General features: G+C 46.7%; 3 protein-coding genes across 3 annotated transcripts; 2 read left to right on the top strand and 1 right to left on the bottom strand.

The window, feature by feature from the left end:
- The first annotated feature begins 5380 nt into the window (after window positions 1-5380).
- Window positions 5381-5962, top strand: LOC136465525 (uncharacterized). Its single transcript, XM_066464221.1, has one exon. It carries the CDS (start codon window positions 5381-5383, stop codon window positions 5960-5962), a length of 582 nt encoding a protein of 193 aa, XP_066320318.1.
- A 3368-nt stretch (window positions 5963-9330) lies between these two features.
- Window positions 9331-17686, top strand: LOC136467003 (uncharacterized). Its single transcript, XM_066465561.1, has 3 exons — window positions 9331-9932; window positions 10699-10779; window positions 16854-17686. Exons 1-3 carry the CDS (start codon window positions 9533-9535, stop codon window positions 17291-17293), a joined length of 921 nt encoding a protein of 306 aa, XP_066321658.1. The 5' UTR covers window positions 9331-9532; the 3' UTR covers window positions 17294-17686.
- Window positions 17687-17845: 159 nt separating this feature from the next.
- On the bottom strand, window positions 17846-20848 carry LOC136467002 (rop guanine nucleotide exchange factor 9-like). Its single transcript, XM_066465560.1, has 6 exons — window positions 20233-20848; window positions 19808-20079; window positions 19637-19711; window positions 19282-19533; window positions 18845-19165; window positions 17846-18768 (listed from the first exon to the last, which is right to left on the bottom strand). Exons 1-6 carry the CDS (start codon window positions 20459-20461, stop codon window positions 18352-18354), a joined length of 1566 nt encoding a protein of 521 aa, XP_066321657.1. The 5' UTR covers window positions 20462-20848; the 3' UTR covers window positions 17846-18351.
- Window positions 20849-23199: the final 2351 nt, after the last annotated feature.

A 23199-nucleotide genomic window follows, 5' to 3' on the forward strand; every position in this document is an offset into this window, starting at 1 on the left:
TTGCAAGTGTTACATACGCATGTCTCAAGTGTTTCATCTGTCTTTTTTTTTGTATGTTGGAAAAGTTGCATCTGGATATTTCAAAAATATATCGACATGTTACACATGTTGCAATGGTGTTTCAACTGTATGCCCTAAATGTTTTATCTGTTTTAGAAGTATAATATTGTAAAGGTTTTATCTAGATGTTATAAAAGTAGATCTGGTATTTCAATGTTGTAGTGGGACCCATCCGCCACAACCACTTGCTTGGAACTGCCGGCCCCGCCTACATGCGTGTGGGAGCAAAGGGGCACGAGCAGCAGGCGCGGGAAACAAGAGCGAGCGCACATCGAGACACGGCCCTATGTGGGCACGCATGCACGGGAAACATAGTGGCGTTGGCCCCCATGTGAAGAGGCGCAGGCGCACAGGCAGACGCAGCTGGTGTGAGCGTCCAGATGCTAGTGCCTAGATTGGATGTTCGGACACTAACATTTCAAAAATTTACTTATATAATTTTACTTTTGCTCTAAGTCAAATCATTTAAATTTGATTAAATTTATATAGTTTCTATTTATGACACCATATATAAATATTGTTCGATCATCATATGGCAATGGCATTCATGCTCATGTGCGTACGGATGGAAGGGGACTGAGTTTTTTTTTACAACAAAAGGGGAGGGAGTTGAAGGCGAGTCTCTGACCTTCACCATGGCCACAGCCAGTCAGCCACCTTTGCCTTTTTCTGGTTATCCCTCCTGTCAAACAGTCTGCTACAACTAAAAAGAACAAAGCGTGGACATTTTTTGGTGAGACATTTATTTTGGTTCGTCTGTCTGCCTGTCCATGAGAATCGCCTCCCCCTCAGCCCCGACGCCTTCCACCCCGCACGACTCCCCCGACGCCTCCTCTCCCACGCGTGCGACGACGACTCCTCCAACTCTCATCCCACCAGGGGAGCGAGCCGCCCACCAGGTGAGGGCACCGGCCAAGGACGCCAGGCCGCCTGCTAGCGGCCACCACGGCGCAGGGCCCCCTCCCTCATCCCCATGCGGGCGGGTCCCGCACTAGATCCGCCGTCGTCGATGCCCATCCTGAAGGTCCACGCCGCCACCCACACCACCCCGACGCCCATGGCCTCCACCTCCGACGACCTCGACGCCCACGGCTGCGGGCACTGCTGCACCGTGGCTCGAACCTGCACTGGAGGCGGAGCTGACCCTCGACACCATACCTGCGGCCACCACTCCCCGCGCTCCACTTCAGCCCCTGCAGGCAGCAGCACATCCGCTTCCCCTCCCTCCGCCTCCTACGCGTCCGTACGAGCCCCCATCTCTCTGTCCGTCCTCTTCCTTTCCACCGCCCGCAGCGCGCGTAGCCCGAGTGCCTCGCCGGTCCCTGCCTCCGCCTCCGCCTCCATCTCTTGGTCCTCGTCCTCTCCACCGGCCGCAAACGCCCGTAGATGCCACGCCCGGGTGCCTCGCCGTCATCGCCTCCGCTTTGTCCTCTCCCTGCCCAGTGCGCAGACGCCGCCACCGGCAGATCTTTGTTGCCTCTTTCTCTTGCCCAGCGCTGACGCACGTGGATGTGGTACCTTGTTGTGCCGGTGGCTGCGGTAGCGGACCATGACAGAGGGGCGGTGATGGCCTAGGCGCCGATTAGAGGCCGCGGCCATCGTCATCTCCGTCGGCAAGTATGGGCTCCCCGTTGTCTTCTAATACCTCACCAGACCTCGCCGCCATCCTCGAATACCTTGCCATCGTCCTGACAACGATAGGTACGTGTACCCTTTTCGATCTTGAATTCTCGGTCTGTCCAATCTCTGCCTTCTTCTCGATCTCGGTCTCATTGTTGCGTCCGGATCTGATTTGGTTATGTCTTCATTCCTTATGCGTGATTTCCACGCCAAAGACTTGCTCTAGGCATCGGTAATAACCCCTTCTCTACCAGGCCAGTCAGGCGGACCAACGATGGCAACGTCTAAACGGCCGAACCAATTCCATTTTTTTAGAAAACACTGGCCAATGATGGTTCAGTTTGGTGCGTACCAATCTGACTTCGATTGTCTCATACTATTGTTCCATTTCCATATTTATTTATATGTGTACATGGCATCTTTATATGCACAAATATGGTACTTCTAGCATTCCCTATTGTTGGTTCATGCTAAAAACCATTTTATCTTTACAGTTATGTTTCAATGGAGATGTGGAGGATCTTGATTCACAATAGAACCTTATGCTGGTCATAGTCTCCATTTTTCTTCTTTTAATAATGACAATGTGAGATTAATAGTGTTCTTAAAATTTAAGGAAGTCCTTCTGCCATTTATGTTTGGACTAAAGTTTCTCACCAATACTTTTGTAATTATGTCTGGTTTGATCTATAGTTTTCTCCATGAGTGGGGAATATAGTCTCACTTACTACCATCATCCCTTCCATGATGGCGTGCTATCCTAAGTGTCGCCTCGGCAATGTATACATCAATCGTCTGTTTAATTTGGATCCCTCTTTACAGGTGAATCGCGAAAAAAAGAAATAATTTCTTATCCAACTAGCTAATCATACTTGGTTACCTAGCAGGTGAATGAGATATTGCATTATTCATTTTCGCTGCAGTAATATTGTTCATTTATATCCTAAGATATTATCTTCATATCAGTTCACTTTGGAAAAGGAATTTTTATTCATTTATATAGTCCCACCTTTTTACCAAGTTAAGAATCCATGTTAATATATTGTGATGCAAGAACTATTCAGTTCAGACTGCAGAAGTTCGCCTAATCATCATTGCTTTTTACAGAGATGAGATGGGAGATATCTTAAATATATTGTGTCTAGATCAATGTGCAATTGAATCAACTAAGAGCAAATCAATCTTTTCAAGGTTTGGTGGTATTTGATATTGCATTTTCAGTTTGTTGCTTGATATTTTCTATCCCCGATTCTTCATACAAATATCCAGTTTCTGATATAGTGAGTCGAGCATTTTGATAGATATACTTATTTTGGGTTATCGCTGCAAAACATGGATTGTGTCAAATCATGTATCCCTGCAGTTGACTTGCCTCTGATCCTATCAATAATACGTACTCTGGATTATGCTAATTATGTAGGCCTAACAATAGGCACCTTGATCGGTGGTCAAGAATCCGGTTCGAAGAGCTGACCTGCTTCCTGTTCTACTGACCTGGTGATTGGTACTCATGTTAAGCTACAAAATAGTGCAAGTTTTTGCATAGAGCATATTATGAATCCTGACATGATTCTGAAATAATTGTGTATTAGATTAAATTCTACAAATTACATTGCCAGTCAAGGCTGCCACACTGCAATTTTACAGAGGATGGTGTTTGTCGATTATATGTTGTCGTACTCTGGTTATCCTACTGCAGAAGATTCATGCCATGCAGTTTTGTCAAACTCTGGTGCTACCTCTTCCTACTCCTGCCTCTGTTTTAGCATAATTCGCTTCCTTCATGCATTCTATATTAGCTACATTTTGCTTACAGTAAAGGACATACTAGAAAAAAATAGGAAACTTAATTAGTATCCATTATAACATTGCTACAGGAGTCCAGTTAAAAAAATAGGTATGTTTGTGTTTCAGCTCTCTCACAAAGCATATAGACTCAGTTATCTTCTCATAGCACCTAATATCATATCAACTTTTACCAATTTTGGAAAATTGATCTTTATACATATAGCGACCTCTATATATTTAGCATCGTATCTAATTTAATTAGTGCCTTAAGTGAAATTTATACTTTTGGGTACCAGAAAAGAAGTTAACCAAGTGAGGCAGCACTCTGTTTTTCCTATTTATCCTTCATTACAAAGCATGCTAACCATACTGCTAGCCGAACTTTGGTGGTGATTAAAAACATAAACGGATTTGGAAAAGCTTGATCACATTGGGCTGGCATTGGCAAACTATTTCTAATAAGATGTAGTTCACATGTGCAGTATCTTTGTAGTTGCATGCTTGATTGGTTTATTATCAAATATCATGTGTCTGTAGTTGCAGGAACCCCCCAATGTACATTCTGCCTACATATTATCTGCCATGTATTACCTTTCATTATTGTAAAATTAGCCTCTTTACTTTTTTTATACAATGCCCTCGTTACTTTGCCTGACACATCTTTTATTTTTTAGGTTACCAAATTAATTTGGGAAATCCTGTTGCTTATCTATTCGATAATATATATGGCAGTATGCTCCACTGCATGGATCCATTGAGAGGTCTAATAAGGCATTTTGGGATGGTAAGGATTCCTAATGTTTTAATTAAGAATGTAATATTGTGCGTCCTTCCATCTTGTGTTTTTCCATTTATTAATCACGGTTATGATACATAATATTCATACCCCCATCCTTTTGTCGCATACAAATATATGTACATAATGCACACCATGTATTAAAAGTTACTTCTAACTTTGCAATTACACAATACTAAATGTTAACCTGACCTCAAATAAAATTTACTTTTGCTTACTCTGCACAACCTAAATATTTGACAGTTGTATTTCTATGTGCCCAACCTTCAATTTTAACAATGTGTTAAATTCCTCAATGCTGCCTCCAGTTCATATCCAGACTTAAGTGTGATGATAGGCTTCAGCTCACTGCTTCCTCTAAACAAAACTAGATACGCTGATTTACACAATGTTTGCTCCATAACTCACTACAGCTCAGACATTGTCACCTCTTTATGATTTGCTTAGTTTGCCATTTTCTCTACTTACATGTTCTTGATGCAACTTTTCTAGCTTTTCTGCTATACATATCTCTTTGGGGCCCTATGCATATTACTCTTTGTACCATTTATACTCATTTCCATGGCCACGACTAACCGAAAACTCAGTTGCTTAGTTTTAAGGCTTCTCCCCACAGCTATATACGTCCAACTAAATATGTCAAATGATATTCAAATTTCTTCTTCAAAATTGTTATTCCTTTGCCATGAAACCGATTACACATTGATTACAGGTTAATCTTAATTACTGATTGATCATGTTATTCTCCTTGATTGAATATTGCCTGTCATGTGATAGAGGAATCACGACAAAATATAAAGTAGAAAATTATTGTGCTATCCATATACACATTGCATGTTTGCATGCACCAGCAAACATGGCAACGAGCAAAAAGAAAGAGAATTAACATAGAAGGAAAGAGAATTAACACAGAAGGAAAGAGAATTAAGACAAAAGGAACCCCTTTGTATTTCTGAGAACCTTGCCAAATCTGCCTACATTTAATTACTCCCCCTCTTTGCATTTACAAAAGGGACAGCTTTTCCTCCTTTCATTTGGTTTTACGTTCACGTGTTCCATCGCCCTCACTTGCTATTTCTTGCTGAAATTGCCCTTGGGTCTGTTCATCTGTCTTCCATGGCTCAGCCTCCCAATCCCAAGAGAAGGTCCCTACCTCTCCCTGACTGGAGATCCGGTCTACTAGAGGATCTCCTCAAGTCCATCGGGCAGCGTCTCGTGTTAGGCCACAACGCGGCGTCCTTCCGATCCACTTGTTCCCCATGGCGCGCCGCCGCCCCGTTCGCGACCTTCGGGCCGCTCCTGTTGCTCCCGTTCGACCCCGACTCGGACCGTGTCGGCTTCTACTGCATCTTGGAGAAGGTTTTGTCCAAGACGCTACCCGACGTGCGCGGCAAGGTGGCATGCAGCTCCTCGTGTGGGTGGCTGGCGCTCATGGACAAGGCGGCGTCCGTGACGCTGCTGAATCCATTCGTCGGTGCCCGTACCCTCCGCATTGAGCTCCCGCTAGCAGGCGAACACATCGTGGCGGCGTCCTCATCGGAACACGTGTCTAGGGTCCACGGCCGGTGGGTCCTCCATCCCACCAACGGCTATGGGGACGTGGATGCCACAGGCATAGCCATCAAGCTAGAAGACATGAGGGATGTGTTCTTCCGTGAGATCGTACTCTCGGCGCCGCCTGGCGCCGCGCGGCCGTGAGTGCGTGGCCATGGCCATGCTTGGGTGCTATATGAAGGTTGTGTTCTGCCGGGTTAGAGTCGACAGCGCATGGACGTTGCTCGACACCAAAGTGGAGTTCTCCGTGGGGTCCATCGTCTACTACCAAGACAAGTTCTTGGTGATCGACTGCAGTGGAGAAATCTCCGTCTACAGCAGCAACGCCGCCGGCGCTACTCCAACCACGACGCTGCTACCATCGCTATCGCCACCTACGAGGCTCTGCCACCGTAGCTACCTGGAATCAAACGGTGAGCTACACATTGTGGGTGCTATGGTGAGCACGTTCCACGAGACATAGAGCTTCACCTACAGTAGCGCAATCTACAAGTGCAACCTCCACGACTGTACGCCGGAGTGGTCCAGGGTGAGGGACATCGGTGATCAAACACTGTTCGTATCTAAATATTTTAATGAAAGTTTTAGTGGAACAAGTGTATCCAAGTACAAGGAGAACAAAATCTACATGTCTGAGCCATTGTATGGGGATCCATACGACTTGGTCCATCGATTGGAGATCGTTGATATTGCTACCAGTGCATCCGAAGTGAAGCCCATCTAGGAAAAGATGTAGGGTTCCGAGGCTCTAGGTTGGATTCGACCTAATCTCTGAAAGGATCATTGCAAGACATCAATCATCTCATAGCTTCGGACAATATCACAAAGCTAGTAAAAACTGTAACCGTGCCCTCACCTCAAATATTGTCCAGATAAATGGATTACAATGAAAGAAATAAATATCGGAGATTTCTTCCTACCAATATAAAACATTATCTTAGCCGCATCACGAAAAGGTCTCTAAAGTAGAGTTTGTGAGCCTGCGACGCCGCGCACTCCGTGACTATGTTAAATTCATAAACTTTGCTTTTTGGATTAAATATCACTTTAATGTTGGTATTTAATTTTCACAGTATTGTTATCTTATCGTGCGATCCGTGTATTTTTAGTATAAATTGTTAGTTATCTCGTAGCAACGCACGGGCACGCTACCTAGTAACGATAAAATTGTAAGGTATTGACCGAGCGAAGCAAGAGGCTTGAGATCGAATCCAGTCGCTAAAAAGGCAACTTTAGAATTTTGAGGACACAAGGAACTGATTCAGTGGGTGTATGGCTAAGAACCTAGACTGTTTAGAGAAACAGATTTCTACCCTGCAAAAGTATACAACATCATATATATTGGCCTTGTTTAGTTCCTCCTCCTAAAATTTACTCCATATTCAATCGAATATTTAGACACATGTATAGAGTATTAAATATAGACTAAAAATAACTAATTGCAACGTTTGTGACTAATTTGTGAGATGAATATTTTAAGCCTAATTAGTCCATGATTTGATAATGTGGTGCTACAGTAACACATGTGCTGATGACAAATTAATTAGGCTTAATAAATTCATCTTGTGGATTACTAACGGATTCTGTAATTTATTTTTTTATTAGTATCCGAACACCCCATGCGACACTCCATGTGACACCTCAAAACTTTACACTCTGAATTTAAATAAGACCATAATATACATAACTTAAACTATAGTTGTTGCTTTTTTAGGGTACAAGTTCATGCCAATTCATATGGCTATGCAACTCAAGGTATGGTAGCCCAGTGAAAGCCCGCTATTTTGGCCCAACCCAAACACGACATAGCCCGATCCACCGTGCCGTGCCTAGACCGCTCCTAGGCATGCACAACCTGCTAAAATGGTCCAGGCCGCACAAGAGGCCTGATATCCAATCAAGTATACATATAACAACTCCTAATTCTTAACCCTAATTGACCAGTTCCAACAATCCTTATCCACCACAGTTCACCTCCCGATCCCCTACCCCACGTGAGTCCAATCGGCTCCTCACCATGCAGATGTCGCATTTCCAACGCCCACACCTCCACACACGCATCTCCTCCTCTTAGCTCGCAACTCGCTTCGCCTCGCTCTCTACTAGCTCCGTACACACCTGCTTTCTCGCCCTGCTAGCCGGCTCCCTCCTCACTCGGTGCCCCCTTCTCAACTCCTCCCTCTCGGATATGCTCCCTCACCGATGTCCTCGCATCGACTCATCCCCATGTGGCGAGCAACAGCGCTCCTTCGCGACACAGTGGGGTTGCGACAGCAGCACGGTGAGACACGGTCCTCAGGCTAGCCTGACCTGCTCTGCAGACCATGCTTATAGGGCTAGGCCAGCGCAAAAATCCGTCTAATCTGCCATCCTAGGACGATGGCCAGGCATGAAGCCCTCTTCAGCATGGATGAAACTCGTCACACAATGCTTTTACTAGGTCCATGCCTAGCTGTTTCGGGCGGCCCATTTGGCCATCTATACTTTTAAACCTCCCTCCCTAGAAAAGCATTAACTATTTTCCATTGAAAATGAGAAGCAGCAAAATGGAGCTCACAAATTGTCAAATAACATCCACATGTTCCGGAGCCATTGACTAATCAAGCTACTTAGATTTTTTTGGTTATTGGTTTCATAGTACATGATGTTTAGGCCCGTTTGGCAACAAGAAACGTTCCCGATTCTTGCGAGAATCAGAGCCAAAGGGATCAGGTGAGAAACATTTCACTCAAGAATCTTTACGTTTCTCGTTTTTATGGCTAGCAAAAATACCTGGTTTTTCATGTGATTCTAATTATTGCCCCCCTTTCATATTAGCATTGTTATAAAAAACTTTGAGCATTCAAATTAGTGAAAAGCAAAATATGAAACCATTGGTACTATCACTATTATAGACCTATATTTATTCTATGTAAAAATGTATTGTTTGAAATGGTGTAAAGAATAGTGATATAACATTGCAACACTAAGGGCCTATTTGGTTACCCCTGCGAAATTCTAAACTTTAGTCATTTTAGCTACTAAACTGCCAAACAAACTAACTAAAAGAGGACTGAAGTAGTTTAGTCACATTAGTCATCCAAGAGTATCTAAAAGTAGGCTAAATTACCCGGTGGACAAGAGCTGTCCCTCACTATTGCTGGTCCCCCATCCTGATCTGAGCATTTATTAGGGATAGTTTGATCTTTGTTGAACTGATTTAATGACCTTTAGGCCCCGTTCGGTTTACTCTATATCCAGCTTGTTCGACTTCTTTTTTCAGTCGAAACAGTATTTTTCTCTCGCAATATTTCAGCCACAACAGCATTTTTCAGCCAATTTCAACTAAGATTCAGCAAGCCGAACGGGCCTTAGTCACTAAAACCAAATAGGATGACTAAAATTTAATCATTAGTTTTAGTAGCTATAAATTTTAGTCATCTGAAACAAACAGGCCTAATGTTTACCAAACTTTTCTTGCGTTGACAAAATCAGAGAATTGGAGCAACCTCGCGGGTTCGCGGCCCCCATCGCTTTCCCCTTCCCGCAAGGCAACCAAACTAGCCCCCGAAAGCGGAGCCCTCCTCACCTGACCACCTTCTTCCCAATTCTTCCGCTCCATGCCTCCGAATCCTCCCCTCTCCCTCCCGCAAAACCGCGTCTAGGGTTCTCGCCTTCGCCCACCCACTACTCTCCTCTCCTCCTTCCCCTTCCGCAACGCCGCCGCTGCCGCAGATGGCACTCCTCGGCGACGCGCTGCGGCAGGCCTTCCTGATGCCGCGGCGCGCCTACGCGGCGCTCCGCGACGACGAGCACTCCCTCCCGCCTCGCCTCCGCCGCCCGCTGGCCGTGAGCGCCGCCTGCTGCGTCGCCGCCGCTGTGGCAGCTGCCGCGTGCGTCAGCCTCGGGATCGTGTTCCCCGCCGAGCCCGCCGAGCGGCCCTTCTGCCGGGAGCGCCGCATGCTGGAGGCGCTGCCCGCCGCCGCCAGCAGCAGGGAGGAGGAGCCCGAGGCGTACCGGTACCGCGGGGGTGCCTTTTACATGACCACCGCTGAGGCCGCCGACTTCTACTGGATGGTCGTCTTCGTGCCATCCGCCGTCCTCTTTGGCGCCTCGTTCACCTACCTTGTAGCTGGTGAGTCACAACCTCGCTCCCCGTGGCACTGATGTGATTTTTGCAAGAACTATTTGTGTTATACTAGATAGGTTGATGTGTTTATTAGCTTTTCTGTATTGGACATTGGGTTTGGATTGAAAATTGTGGGTCGATTGCAATTTGAAGGGACTTTCTATGTATAATAGAACAGGATGTGTCTTTGTTTGTCTTGCTTCACCATGTGAACTTGTTTTTTCATGCTGGCTGTATATGTGGCCTAAATGGGCATGAGGTCTCATTTTGTTTACGATCTTTTATACTGATGAACTTTGCTATGGATGTAGAAGTTATGTTAGAGAACCTGTTTTGTATGTATTCACATTTGCAAAATAATACTGGAATTGGTACAACTAGATTCCACATTGCAACAACACAAATCAGCCTTCTCATGGTTTTATTTGTCTTGTATAGCAATACTCATCTAGGCTAGGCAGGTGAGCAGTCCATTGGTTTCTTACATTGCTATTTTTTTAGGTGATACTTATGCTTTGCTGAAGGAAAGGGATATTTAAGCTGCAGTAGCTTTGTGTCTTTTGTTTGTATATTTTGTAGATGGTACATATTGATATAGCTCAATATGGTTTGTATTAGGCATTCTCTTTGTCACTCATGCTAGGCTCTGTTCGCTTGAACTTATCATGGTACAGTGTTTTTCTCTCACAACGAATCAGCGAACAGTACTTTCAAATTCATTTTCTCCTTCTCCATTTAAGCATTAAAGTATTAAACCAATACATACTTGTAGGAATGTCTGTTGCATATGCTGCTCCAAGAAGGCATCCAATGATCTGTGTTGTTGAGAATAATTTCTGTGCTTCTAGAAGAGGTGAGTTTTCATATGCATCCTTCTTGTTTATGATTTGTCTTCGATCTTTCTTTGGTGGTACTAAGAAACTATGAGCTATCTGAGGCCATTTCAGGTTTTAAGGCATTCAAATGTGTTATGTTTCTGAAAGAATACTACCCCCTGTTTGGTCTATTGTTTGTGCATTATCATTATTCAGCATTCTCTCACCCTAGATCTGCAGAAACCCTTATCTTTTCCACTCTATAAAGGTATATTGCAGTCTTGTAGGATGACACTAAGGTTTGCAAAGCAGGCAAGAAATACATTAGTTTGGTAGAACAAATATTTTGATTCAATATGCCTATCGGGATGGCTAGCCATAACTTATAAGATAATTATTCCGAAGCAAAAGTTTAACTGATGCAAATCCTACATCTCTATCTTCAGTTGCTCCTGCTGGTATTTCCTGGTAATTGCTGTCCACACACATTTTGCAGAAAGCAAATTCTGCTGGTGTAATGTACTAATGTCTGGATAGTGGAGATTGTAGTCTACCAGGCAACACAACAAAATCATCATTTATGTGTCATGCAGAACATCGTAATAAGTAATTGTGCACTGAAACAAGTTGAACTTGCCAGCGTAGGAAATTTGTTACTAGACATGTTGCAAAGACAATGCATGGTCATGAGGTGCATAGTAAACTATATTACAGTGTGATGCATGTCATCATTAATTATTTCTCCAAAATGATTATTTTTGGTCAATTAATGACATCACATAAAACATGAAAAGGAACAAGTTGGTCCTATTCCCACAAGTTTGGGTAGCCCTGCCCTATGTGCACTAAGTTTCCTTACGAACAAATCCAGCTTTTGTATGATAACTGTTTTCCCTCTCGACAATAGATATTGCACATTTTTCTATTTCTTTAGCTAAAGGCCTTCTTTTGGTATCCTTATCCCCACAGAACAACTACTGATACGCTGTATAGGTCCCTACCCGTGGATGTGTCATGTGTTTCTATATATGCATTATAAGTCCCTACAACTTAAGGGGTGTGTGGGGTGAATGTAACACCCCAGCCCGTTAGAAGCCTGTAGTAGTTGTGTTGTTGGCCCATATGACCCATGTGGCATATGGAGTTGTAGTTCGTGGGTTTAGTACCACCTTGGAAGTTTAGAACGGTGACGGTCAGTTTATAATCCTTTTTTAAAGGCAAGTCAGCTTATAATCATTGTTCCAAACGTAGCACTTCTGGGTTAACCCTTTTGCACGAAGCGAGGACGAAAGTGTAAGAGAGGTGCTACGTGTATGCAGGCCCGTTCCACGTGACGAGCTGGGCTATATAAGCAAATTTTGGGTGCAGGGTGTTAGGCTGGACCTTGGATTAATTTGACTATGTACCAGACATGGGATAATGGATAGCAAGGCGCTACGACATTTGTCTGCTGGAGCAAAGCGCATGGGCTGATACTCATCGGCCCAAGTATCCAAAATTATTTTTTTAATTTTATTTTGATTTTGATACTTCATGGATACATATGCACTTTGTATCTGCCATGTATCCGTATCGAATATGTATCCGATACAGGATACGGGATACGGCACCTACCTGGCGTATTGGGTTAACATCGACAAGCACGATGTGGTGGTTGGCAGAGACGGAGGCGGACGTGAGCTTAACGGTGGGAGAATGTGCATGAACAAAGATTGAGGTGGTCGCCAAGCCCCTCTTGGTCGGCCACCGCTCAATCTGGTGTCAAGCTTGCTGTCTTTGTGTTTCTGGCATGGGTCCTTGTTTCCATAGTGCAACCATCAATCCACGCATATGTGCAGGCTTAGGACTGAAGTATACATGCTTAAGCAGGAGGGACTCTTCTCCCCTCTTCTTGCTGCTATGATGACATTAGGATGTGAAAATGTTTCTATTTGCTCTGCAGAAGAAACATGCATGCATGCATCTATTGGTCCTTTCATTAGACGTGTTTCTCCTTTTTCTCTATTATATTAAGATGCTGCAGGCCCTCTAATGAACATACTATGACAACGCGCATAACCTTTTGTATGTGTGTTTCGAGCAACTTTTCTTCGTGAAATAATGGAAAATGAATGTACTGAGCTTTAGCTTTTTGGTAGTAGCACCTGCTGTGGCCTGCATTATTAGGCTAGTTTGCAAACCTGGAGTTTATGGAGCAACTGTTTTGAATCTTGCAAACAGTACGTTTGAATCAGTCTGTTGATAAACAAGTACATTTCTTATTAAGAGAAGTGGTGGGCTGTCTCTTCCTCCGGCGAAAAAGGGAAAACAAGGATACAATTGTTTTTAATAGGTCCACTTTCTATCATTTTTTTAAACATTTGCTCTAGACAATTTTTTTTCTCATTGTTTGATGTATCCACCTTTTTTCTGATGTCTGTTCACTGTGCACGAGATTGAAATTTAGTGATAGTCATTTACTAGCAACCTGTTCTTGGTAACATATTACTAATTATTAATGTCCAGATATTGTAGATGGCTTTCCTATTAATAGTTTCAAGCTTATGAGCACCATTATGTTAGAGAAATTTACTAAACTAATGTAGAAGCGCACAAAGCCTGCTATGAGCGAAGGAAACTCCGCCTATGGTGGGGCGCCTTTGGTGTCCCAGCATAGCAGGTCCCAAGCCCTGGTAAAGGAGGAGGGTTGTGTTAGGCGTGGCGAGCCAATGTAAAAACTTAGCCACTTTAATGGAGATGAAACCCGAAAGAAAATCGTTGGGGCGTAACCCTCTTAGCGACGCGCCATATCGGAACCCGGGTATGGTGTTAAATGGGCAAGGGCCGGGTCGTCACCCCCGTGACGCGCCGTGTCGTGATCTGGGCATGGTGTCAAGTAACCAAGGATCGGGTCGTCGCTTCCTTAGTGGCGCGCTACATCGGCGCCCGGGTGTAGTGAAAAATGAGCAAGGGTCTTCGCATCTGAGTCGACGGGTGCGAAGGGTAAGGAAGCTAGTCGAACCAACTAGGATCCGTTTAGGTAGTTGGAATGTAGGGTCACTTACTGGTAAGTTAAGAGAATTAGTTGATACCGCGACTAGGAGGCGTGTAAATATATTATGCGTTCAAGAGACTAAATGGAAGGGTCAGAAGGCGAAGGAGGTGGACAATACAGGTTTCAAGCTTTGGTACATAGGGACAGTCGCGAATAGAAATGGAGTAGGAGTTTTGATTGATAAGAGCCTCAAGAATGGTGTGGTGGGAGTGAGAAGGCAAGGAGATAGGATTATCTTAGTCAAGCTTGTCGTTGGTGATATGGTCTTGAACGTAATTAGTGCGTATGCCCCCCAAGTAGGCCTCGACGAGAGTGTTAAGAGACAGTTCTGGGAAGACTTAGATGGCATGGTTAGAGCTATACCTAGTAGTGAGAAGCTTTTTATAGGAGGAGATCTTAATGGGCATGTAGGTACTACAAGCGCAGGTTTCGAGGCAGTTCATGGAGGTTTTGGGTATGGTAGTAGGAATCAGGAGGGGGAGGAAGTTCTGGACTTCGCGGTAGCTTTTGACCTGATGATAGCCAACACTTTCTTTAGAAAGAGAGAATCTCATCTAGTGACCTTCAGTAGCGGACAACACTGTAGCCAGATTGACTTTGTCCTCGCAAGAAGAAAGGACAAACGAGCATGCTTGGATTGCAAGGTGATACCAGGAGAGTGTGTTGTTTCTCAACATAAGCTTTTGGTGGCAGATTTTCGTTTTCAGGTACGGGCCCGTAGGGATAAACAAGCTAAGATTGAAAGAACAAAGTGGTGGAAACTGAAAGGGGAGACGTCAGAGGTATTTAGGGAAAGGGTTATCAAAGAGGGCTCTTGGAAGGAAGAAGACGACATAAACAACATGTGGGACAAGATGGCAACCAACATTCGGAAGGTAGCCTCAGAGGTGTGTGGAGTAACCAAGGGAAGGGGACGCGAGGCTAAAGATACTTGGTGGTGGAACGAGGAAGTCCAAAGGGCTATTAAAGAGAAGAAAGAATGCTATAGACGCTTGTACCATGACAGGAGTGTGGACAACATAGAGAAGTACAAGGTGGCAAAGAAGACTGCAAAACGAGCTGTAAGTGTGGCAAAGGGTACAGCGTACGAGGATCTTTACCAACATCTGAGTACGAAGGAAGGAGAGAAGGACATTTATAGGATGGCTAGGGTTCGTGAGAGAAAGACACGGGACTTCAACCAAGTTAAGTGCATTAAGGATGAAAGGGAGCACCTCTTGGTGAAGGAGGATGAGATCCGACATCGATGGCAAGAGTATTTTGACAAATTGTTCAATGGTGAGAATATGGACACAACATTTCAGTTGGATGACTCTTTTGATGACACCAATAGGCGCTTTGTGCGGAGAATCCAAGAATCTGAGGTCAGAGAGGCGTTGAAAAGGATGAAAGGAGGTAAGGCGATGGGACCGGATGGTATCCCAATCGAGGTGTGGAGATGTCTCGGGGACATAGCTATAGTATGGCTAACCAAGCTGTTCAACCATATTTTTCGATCGAACAAGATGCCTGATGAGTGGAGGAGAAGTATATTGGTACCGATCTACAAGAATAAAGGGGATATTCAAAGTTGTACGAATTACCGGGGAATTAAGTTGATGAGCCATACTATGAAGCTATGGGAAAGAGTTATCGAGCATCGCTTGAGAGCAATAACGCGGGTCTCTATGAACCAATTTGGTTTCATGCCCGGAAGGTCAACCATGGAAGCCATTTTCTTAGTAAGACAAGTTATGGAGCGGTATAGGGAGAAGAAGAAGGACCTACACATGGTTTTTATTGACTTGGAGAAGGCTTATGATAAAATACCAAGGAATGTTATGTGGTGGGCTTTGGACAAACATAAAGTCCCAACGAAGTACGTCGGGCTCATTAAGGACATGTACAACAATGTTGTGACTAGAGATCGAACAAGTGATGGAGACACGGATGACTTTCCGATTAGGATATGACTACATCAAGGGTCAGCTTTGAGCCCTTATTTGTTTGCTTTAGTGATGGATGAGGTCACAAGGGACATACAAGGGGACATCCCTTGGTGTATGCTTTTCGCGGATGATGTAGTGCTAGTTGATGAAAGCCGGACAGGAGTGAACCAGAAACTGGAGTTATGGCGGGAGACTTTGGAGTCCAAAGGTTTTAGACTCAGTAGAACTAAAACTGAGTATATGAGATGTGATTTCGGCACTACTACTCGGGAGGAGGAAGATGTTAGTTTGGAAGGTCAAGTAGTGCCTAGGAAGGATACCTTTCGATATTTAGGATCAATGCTACAGAGGGACGGGGATATTGATGAAGATGTTAGCCATAGAATCAAAGCAGGGTGGATGAAGTGGCGGCAAGCGTCTGGTGTCCTATGCGACAAAAGGGTACCACAGAAGCTAAAATGCAAGTTTTATAGGACGGCGATTAGACCTGCTATGTTGTATGGTGCAGAATGTTGGCCTACGAAAAGACGACATGTTCCACAGCTAAGTGTCGCGGAAATGCGTATGTTGCGTTGGATTTGCGGTCATACAAGAAAGGATCGAGTTCGGAATGATGATATACGTGAGAGATTAGGGGTAGCGCCAATTGAAGAAAAGCTTGTCCAACACCGGTTGAGATGGTTTGGACATGTGCAACGGAGACCTCCAGATGCACCGGTGCGTAGCGGAATCCTAAGCCAGGACAGTAACATGAAGAGAGGCAGAGGAAGACCGAAGTTGACTTGGGTAGAGGCAATAAAAGGAGACTTGAAAGGATGGAATATACCCAAAGACTTAGCCTTAGATAGGAGTGCTTGGAAGACAGCTATTCACGTGCCTGAACCTTGATTGCTTCTGATGGGTTTCAACTCTAGCCTACCCCGACTTGTTTGGGACTTAAAGGATTTGTTGTTGTTGTTGTTGTTGTGATGCATTAGCTACTGGTTCAACTATACACTTTTATGATGCAGTAGCACCACCACCAGCTGTATCTCTTTTATATATATGTAAAATCCTAACATAGTAACATGAATACACAAGTAATTTCTTAGTTGGGTCACTAATATTAGTAATTTCTTAGTTGGATCACTAATATTGTCTTGAATTGCAGGTGGTGTTCGTTGCCTGGCTATACTTAATGTAGTTTTCGCTGTAATATTTGGTCTCATGGCAATTATTCTTGGATCAACACTGCTGGCCCTTGGAAGTACTTGTTCAGTACCTCTTTTCTGGTGCTACGAAATTACAGCCTGGGGTTTGGCAGTGTTATATGGTGGCACAGCCTTCTTCTTGAGAAGGAGAGCTGCAGTTGTCCTTGACGAGGGAGATTACGTTACCCACAATGTGGGTCTGGAGATGCTGGAGTCCAAAATGGAAGTGACTCCAGAGATGCAGCGCCGCATCAACGATGGTTTCAAGCAGTGGATGGGTTCGTCCCTTCTATCTTCTGATGACGAGGAGGAAGCCACGGATGACTACATTGAGCACGATGCTCCTAGCCCGACTGCCTTGGGTCAACATCGCCAGCAGGAGCATGATCTAGAGACCTGACTGCTGTATAAATAAATGTACATAGAGCCTCCCACTTATTCGTTGAGGTTTGATGTTGTAAATGCCTGGTTCGGGTTCAATTGCTAACAAGTGATTTCCTATGTTCTTTTTCCATAAGAGAGTAGAGAAAATGAGGGATTAGTTAGCTTCTCAATTTCATATTTGGGTTTTGCTGTTTCATTGCCATTCATATACATGCATAGATAAGGTAGATAGCAACATACGTGTGGGCACGTTGTTCACTGAAGTCAAAAGGCTCCTGGAATCCTCTCGAGGATGTATGCTGAGATAACCTGGAAGTGCTGAATGAGTGGGACCTGTTCATGCAAATTGGATCATTCTGTACACATTTGACACGGTTAAAGATGTATGGTTTCACATTTTTCGTCGGTTTATTCATGGTACATATAAATGTCATGTTGTGCACTTTTCGTCGGAGGTTGGACCAGGGTCCTTTTGCTTTCTGATGTCAATCCGTGAAAACAAGTGCATACATTTCTCCACGAATTGAACTGGAACATCCGAGTGCAGAAAATGATTAGCTTGAAATGAATCAAAGAATACATGTTTGTGTTTTTTTCTGACTGCAAGTTTGATACATATACCCCAGAGCTCAAAGTGTCTCCTCTTCTGGAGAACCGCTCTTGAGATCCATCAGCCATGTCCAAGATACGTAGTACTAGTTGAGAAATTAAGCAGTAGCTACGCACAGCGGCAACCCTGCAACCCTTGAATGCGTAGTAGGTGGATGAAATCACCCGGCCCTCTTCTTCCCCTCACCTAGAATGTTCTAGAACGTAGAGGCAAGGAATCAGTAAGAGAGAACATCACTAAATAATGGGTACGTACGTGCTGCGCCTCAGCTATGTACACGTAAGCAAGAATCGATGGGAGGAGCCGTCGTCTCTCCTCTCCACTGTCGTCGCTTCTTCTCCTGAACGATCGACGATCCATGGTGGTGGTGTTGGATCGTACGTAGATGACTGAGCTGCTGTTAGCATGCACGTCGGCGGCCGGTCAGCGGGTGGCGGCGCGACGATCGACGATCATATATATTATCAGTGGCGCGCCGAGGGACTCCTCGTGCCGCCGCCGGAGGAGAGGCTGTCGACGTAGGAGAACTTCTTGGGCGCCATGCTGGGCGCCTTCTTGAGGAGCATGGCCTCGCCGTCCGCGTCCAGCGTGCCGTCCTCCCTGCGCTTCATCAGCTCGTCCTGGTCGAAGTGCCAGCCCATGAAGTCGAAGAGCGTCATCGACGCCGGGGCCTCGTTCAGCTTCTCCAGCTCCTCCTTGGCGTCCAGCTTCCGCGCCGCGGGCAGCTCCGCCGACTCCATCATCCGCCGCGCCGCCTCGGTCGCCGTCAGGTTCTGCGCCGCCGCGTCCGCGCTCAGCACGTCCTCGATGCGGGACATGACGCTGTACGCCAGGCTCTCCAGCACGCGCGAGTAGCTCTCCAGGAGGGCGTAACCGACGTCCTGCAGCATCCAGCATCAAATTGTCAATGCCATTGCTGCCATTGCCACCCAGATGCAGCAAGGAAATACCACGTACCCTGTTGTACTGGATCTTGGAGATGTCGAGCTGCGACTGCGGCGTCCCCGGGAACTGGATCTTGAGGAGGTGGAGGATGGTCTCGGCGCGCTCCTCGAACTGCTCGCGCTTCTCGAAGCTGACGATGGAGCTCCACGAGGACTTGGAGTCCTTGGTCTGCATCTTGCGCTTCCAGATCACGGTGGAGGCCTCGATGCGGTTCTTGAGGTCCAGCACCTTGTGCTCCGTGGAGAGGTCCATGCCGGCCAAGAACTCCAGCGGGTCGAAGGTGTCCTCGGTGATGCTACGGTAGATGGCGTCGCCCAGGCTCGTCTTCCCTTTCTGTTGCATAGTATTCATCATGTCAAAGCATGCCATGGTTTGACAGAGGTGGTGATCTACTGAATTAATTGATCCAATGTCAAGTTAAGGAGGAGGAATTCGAATTGTCTGTTTGCCTTTGGCAGCGACTCAATGTAGATCTCCGGGATCTCCATCTCCACGAGCACCTGCGCGTTGATGGCCATGGCCGCCTTGAGCACCTGGTTGACGCACTCCTTCTGGTACTGCAGCCACTTGCGGGTCACGTCCGACAGCCCCTCCGACGGCACCTTCACCGTCGGCATCCACCACTTGTCGTCGTCGCGCTTGTTGTCACCACCCTTCTCGTACCAGAACTCGGTCTGGTCCACGAAGTTGTCCATGTAGCCCTGCATGCGGGGAGCATATGATCCATTCATCTCACCAAATTTTCAATCGTTGATCCATCAAGCATCATTATATATATAGACAGATCGAGCACGCAGCACTCACGATGAGCATGGCGTCGAGCTTCCGCAGCGCGGGGATGTTCATGGCGAGGTCGCGCCGCTGCGCCGTGGACATGATCTGCCAATCAAGAAGGTGCATGGTGTCGGTGTCAGTGTCACGCTCACGACGGGGGCAGCTGATAGACACACGCGAAACTCCATTGTGATCACCCACCTCCATTGTTGTCCCGTTCTCCGCGGTCTGGCGCGTGGGCACGAACTCGACGATGTGGTCGGTGACGGACAGCAGCCATCCCACCTCCCTCTTCCAGCGCTCCTTGGTGTCGGGCGCCATGGGCTCCAGCTTGCGGTGCTCGCCGAACACGGACGCCGCGAGGTTGGTGACGGCGTTGGACAGCGCCAGCGCGGACGCCACGCCCTTGCCGGTGCCGGACATGTCCTCGCCCAGCAGGAGCTTGGCGAACTTCTCCTTCATGATGTCCAGCTCTGGAACCAAGTAACAGTGAGTAGTGGACAGGGAGGATGAGGAGCACGATTCACGGCATGAAACTGAATGAAATCGAGGGCGCTCGCGATCGCGCGTCGAGGATAAATGAATGAACTAAAGAAGAGCAGCTTGCATCATGCGGCGTGGTGTACCTGAGGGTAGGCCGTCGCGGCCCAGGCGCGATCGCGCCGCCCCGGCCGCCGCCGCCCGGCCGTTGGGAAGCGGCGGGGTGCCGCCGGTGCCATTGCCAAGGGACTCGTGCATCTCGCCCGTGTCGCTGCCGCTCCTGTCGAGGTGTCGCTCTCGCTGCTGCTGCTGGTTGCTGCTGTTGTGCGATCCGGTCTTGTCAAGGCTGTGTCCGCGCCGGAGGAAGCGCACCATCACCCAGCCCACCGCCTCGAGCTTGGCGCGCAAGGCCTGGGCGCGCGGCACTCGGCGGTCTTGCACCGCCGCGCCGCCTCACGAGGCGCCACCCTGGATCAGCTCCCTCCCACAGCTGATGAGGACGAGACGTGCGCGGAACAAGCTAGGCCAAGAACGCACGACGGACGGACCGGACGGCCGACGACGCGACGCCCCCCTCGCTCGCTCCCGGCCGCTCGCTGCACCGCGCTCTGGACCGATTACCACCGATCGATCCCACGGCGACGGCGGCGCGCGGGCGGGCGGCAGCTCAGGCAAGGGAGCAGCGGTGGGCGGGGCGGGATGGAGGAGAGAACATGTCGCCCACGACGGCCGAGGGGGGGTTGAATTAGGCGAGGCGATGGACCCGGCCGGTCCGCGGGAAAACTAAAAAAGGGGGGGAGGGCGGCGGCGGCCCCGCCTAATTTAAGTGGGGGACGAACGTGCGGCGCATGTCGGCCGGCGGGGGAATGAGGGATATATACTGCTCCTCCTAGCAGGAGTAGATTTTTCTCGTGCGCTCTTCTTCCCCGTGGCGCTGGCGGAGTGGCGGGCCGGTGGTCGGTAGCTCGGGGCCTTTGCTTTGTTTAGCAGAGGTGATGATGATGAGAGGCGAGACCGCAGCCGCACCGGACGGGACGGGACGGGACGGGACGGAGAGCCCGCCCGGGAAAAACGGCGGGACAACGCTCCCGCCCACCCCTTGGCGCCAAATCGACTCTACCGGATGGAGCGGTCGGCCGATCCAATGCCTATAGTTGCCGTGCGACGATCAGCCGATTGTCAATGCCGTTATTGACTAAAATTATTGTTGTGTTAAGACTATCTGAAATTTTGAGAAATGACAACAACAAATTGACAATAAATAAAGGGAACACTCTAACCCGAGCAGCCGACGTCCAGACGCCCCCCACACTCTACCAGCACCGCGCCCGCCCTCTACGTCACCGCCGCCTGTGCCGCCCCCACCCGGCCCTCTATGCGCCGCCGCCCAGCTCCGCGTTGCCAGTGAGCTCGGCGCCGCCAGCGAGCACACCAGTGACCTCCAGCGCCGACGAGCCTCCATTTGCCGAAGCAACAAGGAGATATTTGTGCTGAAAGAGCATGTTGCAAATGTATGTAAGTTTTTCAGAGGTATGCTGCAAGTGTTTTATATCGATATTGTAAAAGTAGACTGTGACGATCCACATGTTGCAATGGCTATACACGTATTTTTCAAGTGTATGTTTCAAATATTTTATCTATATCAGACGTATATTGCAAGTGTTTTTATCTGGATGTTGCAAAAGTAGATATGAATTTTGTATATACATGCATGTTGCAAGCGTATGTTTCAAGTGTTTTAGACGTTTCATACGTCTGTTGCAAGTATTTTATCTAGATGTTGCGTATGTTTGCAATGACTTTCAAGTGGTTTCCAGGTGTTTTGCAAGTGTTTCAGACATATGTTATAAGTTTTATAGCTGTTTTCGGATGTATGTTGCAAGTGTTTCACCTGGGTCTGGGTGTTGCACATGTTGTAATGGGACACACCTGCTGTCGCAGCCACCTGCTGCAGCTGCTGAGTGATGTTTGGGTGGCACGGGCCCGCTGCTGGGACGCCATCGAGTGGGCGCAGAGAAACCGAGCGCAGGCGTGGGGGGCCCACGCCGTGGGGTGTGCAAAAAATAGGTGATGCGGGCTCCTTCTCTTGTGCGCGGGCACCATCCGACGCTAGCGTCCCGGATCGGACGTCCGGCCACTAGAAAGTCCCATAAATAAATAAATTCTCCTAAATCACAAATGTTATTATTCACAAGGACCATATTTTCTTCTTCTGTTTCTTCCCCGCACACTCTAGATTCAGAATCAAGTTTATAGGGCCAATTGCAATGGACAATTTCATTTTATTGATTTCAAGTATGGAAACTCACATAAAACAATAAAAAATAGCAATTGCTTGATTGTTGAAACAACTTTCTACAATATATAATTTATTTTTTGTGTTCATATGTGCTCATTGTATTTAATCTTATGACACATTGAAAGGGTCAAGATTTTTCAAGAGGGGGGTTGAATTGGGATAATTCTAAATTTTTTCAATAATTAAGCTCTACATTTAACCCATTTCAACCCTTGTGTCTAAAATATGTTTCTATTGTTCTCTTGTACAAAAGTTTTGCACTCTAGGTTACAATCCTACTCTACCATGACAATTCTAGGAATGTAAAGACATAAAATAAATTGCTCAAATATAAATGCTCAAAGTAAAGAGAGGGAAAGGAACACGGCGATATTTTCCCAATGTATCGGAGAGTAGTCACTCCCCAATAGTCATCGTTGGAGCACCCGCGTAAAGGTGTAGCTCCCCTTGATCCGCGCAAGGATCAAGTGCTCTCTACGGGCTGATTCTTTTACACTCCATCGCGGTGAATCACCTACAACCGCTCACAAAGTGACTTGGGTCATCCACAAGCTCCGCTGAATGATTACCAAGCTCCCAATCACCACCGAGCTGTCTAGATGATGGCGATCACCAAGAGTAACAAGCACAAACTCTCACTTGACCAAGACAAGCCTAATGAGTAAGGTGGATGCACACTTGCTACTCCATATGCACTAATGAGATCCTTAATCTTGGATTATCAAATCTCAATCACCCCACTAGGCTCTTGCTCTCTCTTGCACTCCAAAGGTGATTCTTAGCTGAACAAATGGGCAAGAGACCTCAAATGGAC

Source organism: Miscanthus floridulus, chromosome 7 (assembly GCF_019320115.1).
Source record: "Miscanthus floridulus cultivar M001 chromosome 7, ASM1932011v1, whole genome shotgun sequence".
In the NCBI taxonomy this organism is placed as follows: Eukaryota; Viridiplantae; Streptophyta; class Magnoliopsida; order Poales; family Poaceae; genus Miscanthus; species Miscanthus floridulus.